Source organism: Alexandromys fortis, unplaced genomic scaffold, assembly GCF_014885135.2.
Source record: "Alexandromys fortis isolate MF-2015 unplaced genomic scaffold, M_Fortis_MF-2015_v1.1 scaffold_45, whole genome shotgun sequence".
In the NCBI taxonomy this organism is placed as follows: Eukaryota; Metazoa; Chordata; class Mammalia; order Rodentia; family Cricetidae; genus Alexandromys; species Alexandromys fortis.
The window spans coordinates 6,035,439-6,038,628 of record NW_026067926.1 but is presented as its reverse complement, the minus strand read 5'-3'; the positions used below and the strand labels follow the sequence as shown (position 1 = coordinate 6,038,628).

At 44.4% G+C, this 3,190-nt stretch overlaps 1 protein-coding gene across 2 annotated transcripts in view; it reads left to right on the top strand.

Annotated features, from left to right (window-relative positions):
- The window catches only part of Acsm5 (acyl-CoA synthetase medium chain family member 5), a 34,398-nt gene extending 32,327 nt beyond the window's left edge, over positions 1-2,071 (top strand). For both annotated transcript variants that reach the window (XM_050143226.1, XM_050143225.1), the window contains 2 exons: positions 709-828; positions 1,434-2,071. In XM_050143226.1, coding sequence (XP_049999183.1) covers positions 709-828; positions 1,434-1,517 — 204 coding nt within the window. In that variant the 3' untranslated portion in view covers positions 1,518-2,071. The remainder of the gene's footprint in view (positions 1-708; positions 829-1,433) is intronic.
- The last annotated feature ends 1,119 nt before the right edge of the window (positions 2,072-3,190 follow it).

Genomic DNA, 3,190 nt, shown 5'->3' with positions numbered 1-3,190 from the left:
AGAGGTCAGAGGACAAACAAACCATGTGGGGGTCCATGGAATGAGCTCAGGCCGTTAGGCTCAGCATCAAATGCATTTGCCCTGTGAGCCATCTCATAAGCCCAGGAATTATGTTTTGAACAGTTGTTCCCTCTTTATCAAGAGACAAACTGTAGGAGAAACCCCAGGTGACAAAGCCAAGGAGCAGAGTGTTCCCTGGAATGACTGAAATAGAAACAGTGTAACTTTCTGTTTGCTGAAGGGAAATGCACATACAGGGGCTCTCCAAAGACCCAGCAGTCCCACAAAAGGGCTGTGTTTTCCTCAGCCTAGGCAACCCAGTCCCCCTCTGTCCTCCTGCAGGAAAACTTGGAAGCAAATGGCCATTGGTGTTGCGAAGCTACTTCCTCCAGGAGGGTTGCATCTTAGGGGAATCCATGCTGGCTCCTAATGGAGTCCTTTCAAGTATGAGGAGTGGCATGGGAAATGAGGTTCCAAAATGAGTTCACGAATGCCAATGATTCTTTAGTTGTTAATTCTAAACAGGCAGACAACAGGGATATGGATGCTATTCATATCACTGGCTGTGCTCAACAAACCAGTAGAACCAGCAGGAACTAGCAGAACCCCCATGGTAGGCTAGTATAAGCAGCCACATGTGCACAAGACTAACCTGAGTAGAAAAGCATCATTCCTGAGGGCTGGGTTCTGGGGGTTCCCTCCCTGCAGGTGGTGAAGGCATTCATAGTCCTTTCTCCAGCCTACACATCTCATGACCCGGAAGCACTGACTCGGGAGCTCCAGGATCATGTGAAGAAGGTGACTGCTCCATACAAGTACCCCAGGAAGGTAAGCACCAAGGGCCCTAGGACAAAAGCCAAGGAGGAATCAGGTGGGCGCCTGCTCCCTGGACTGCTCTCCTATATAGGGCAAGGCTCTGCACCAGAGGTATGCACACCGCAGTTGCTGCTTCGGCTTTGTCTTTCTTCAGTAGATATTTCCAAAAATACATTATGTTCTTGCTCTAAGAACTGCTCTGTGGATGAGCCAAAGGGTCTGATGAGAGGTGAGGGACACGTGCTCTAAGCTCTAGCAGTTTCAGCTTTCCAATGAAGCAGTAAACAGGGCAGGGAACCCTGATTGCTCTTTGGGCTGATGAGGGAGGGAGACTTGATTGGAGGAGGGGGAGGGAAATGGGAGGCGGTGGTGGGGAAGAGACAGAAATCTTTAATAAAGAAAGAACAAAAGAAAGAAAGAAAGAAAGAAAGAAAGAAAGAAAGAAAGAAAGGAAGGAAGGAAGGAAGGAAGGAAGGAAGGAAGGAAGGAAGGAAGGAAGGAAGAAAGAAAGAAAGAAAGAAAGAAAGAAAGAAAGAAAGAAAGAAAAGAAAAGAAAAGAGTTATTCTGAGAAATGACGGTTTGTAAGCATAATTATATCTGTTTGTTTGGTTACTAGGTGGCTTTCATTTCAGAACTGCCAAAGACTGTTTCTGGAAAGATCTTAAGGAGTAAACTGAGAAACCAAGAGTGGGGGAGATGAGGTGTAACCCAAGGAAGATGACAGGATGCTCTGACGGTTCTGAAAGAAGACAGAAGTGGGATTGGCCAGCCCCTCCTTGGAACCCCATCCCTTCAAAGAATAGGCATCAAAGATGGCTAGCTTCTGAATGGGCACTGTAGGGTGATACTAGTAAAGGTGAGAACATCCCTGGTTCAGAGCTCACAGTCACTGCCCCATCCAGCCAGTGTCCAATGGTTTCCCTGACTGGAGACATCCTCACCATCCGTCCATTGGTTTTACTAAGAGAATTCTGCTGTTCCTGGGACAGACAGATCACCACAACCTTAGGGTATCTGTGGTCTCATTATGCCAGTAGGAATTTAAAACTTGACCCTTTCGATTAAGCCGTTTGATAACGGCATCTGGGCCATAACATTGACGATACTCTTCCATTTAGTAATCACACCTTTGGGATTCACTATAAAAGAAACAATTCAAAATGCAGAAAATATGTGGTATACAAAAATATTCAGTGAAGCATTGTTTATAACTGAAAGCACGTGCACACAAATGAGAAATAAACTAATTAACACTAGTTTGTCCAATTAATTTAACTATTCTATTACTTATGCATAATTTGTGTCCTAAAAAATTATGCTATAGTTTAAAAGGAAAACTGCCACTGGGAAGCAGCTGTAAGGAAGCACACTAGAGGCATCACTGGTCCCTTCCCTTAGACATTTGCCCTCTTCTATAAATGGAAGTTTCTTGTCTGACTATTTGTTCCCAAATACACGGCAGTCACTTCCCAAATTACCACACAGAGGCGTATACTAATTATAAAGGATGATTCAATAGCTCAGGCTTATTCTAACTAGCTCTCACATTTTAAGTTAACCCATATTCCTTATTTATGCTCTGCCATGTGGTGGTACCTTCATCTGCATGGCACGTTCATTTCTTGCTCCCTCTACATCTGGCTGGTGACTCCTCACTCCACCCTTCTCCTTCCCATCATCCTTAGTTTGTTCACTTGCCTATACTTCCTGCCTGACTACTGGCCAATCTGCATTTTATTAAACCAATTTGAATGGCAAACCTTTACAGTGTACAAGAGGATTGTTCCACAGCACTCTCCCAAGTTTTCTTAAGAATCAGAAACAACTATTTCAATGAACAAGTTATTTTAGAGAAGCAATCTTCTCTCCTGAGCCTGGAAGATGCCATCGATCATGAAGCTTCTGTGTAAACATGAATGCCCTATTTTCAGATACCTGATAGCCATGTAAAAGTCAGTTGTGGTTATGCTCATCTATAACCTCAGTCTTGGGGCAACAGGAAGACAAGAGGATTCCCAGAGCTTGCTGGCCAGCCAATCTAGCCAACCAGTGAGCTATATGTTCAATGAGAGGTCTCATCTCAAAAAGGTAAGGTGGAGAACAAGAGTGGAAGACAGTAAAACATTGACTCTTGTCCCCCACATGTATGTGCACACCCATGAACAGTGCACACACACACACACACACACTACACTATACGCATATAAGTAGCCTCAAAAAGAAACAATTTTCTAGCCTTCCATGCCTCATGTCTAGCTTTCTGTTCACAAATCAATGCCTATCCTAGAACAGTAAATATCCCAGGGCCCAGTGGCAAGAAGCCAAGTTCTAGGCTCGGGAATCTAGAAGGCATGGCTTTAGATGACTGAGACT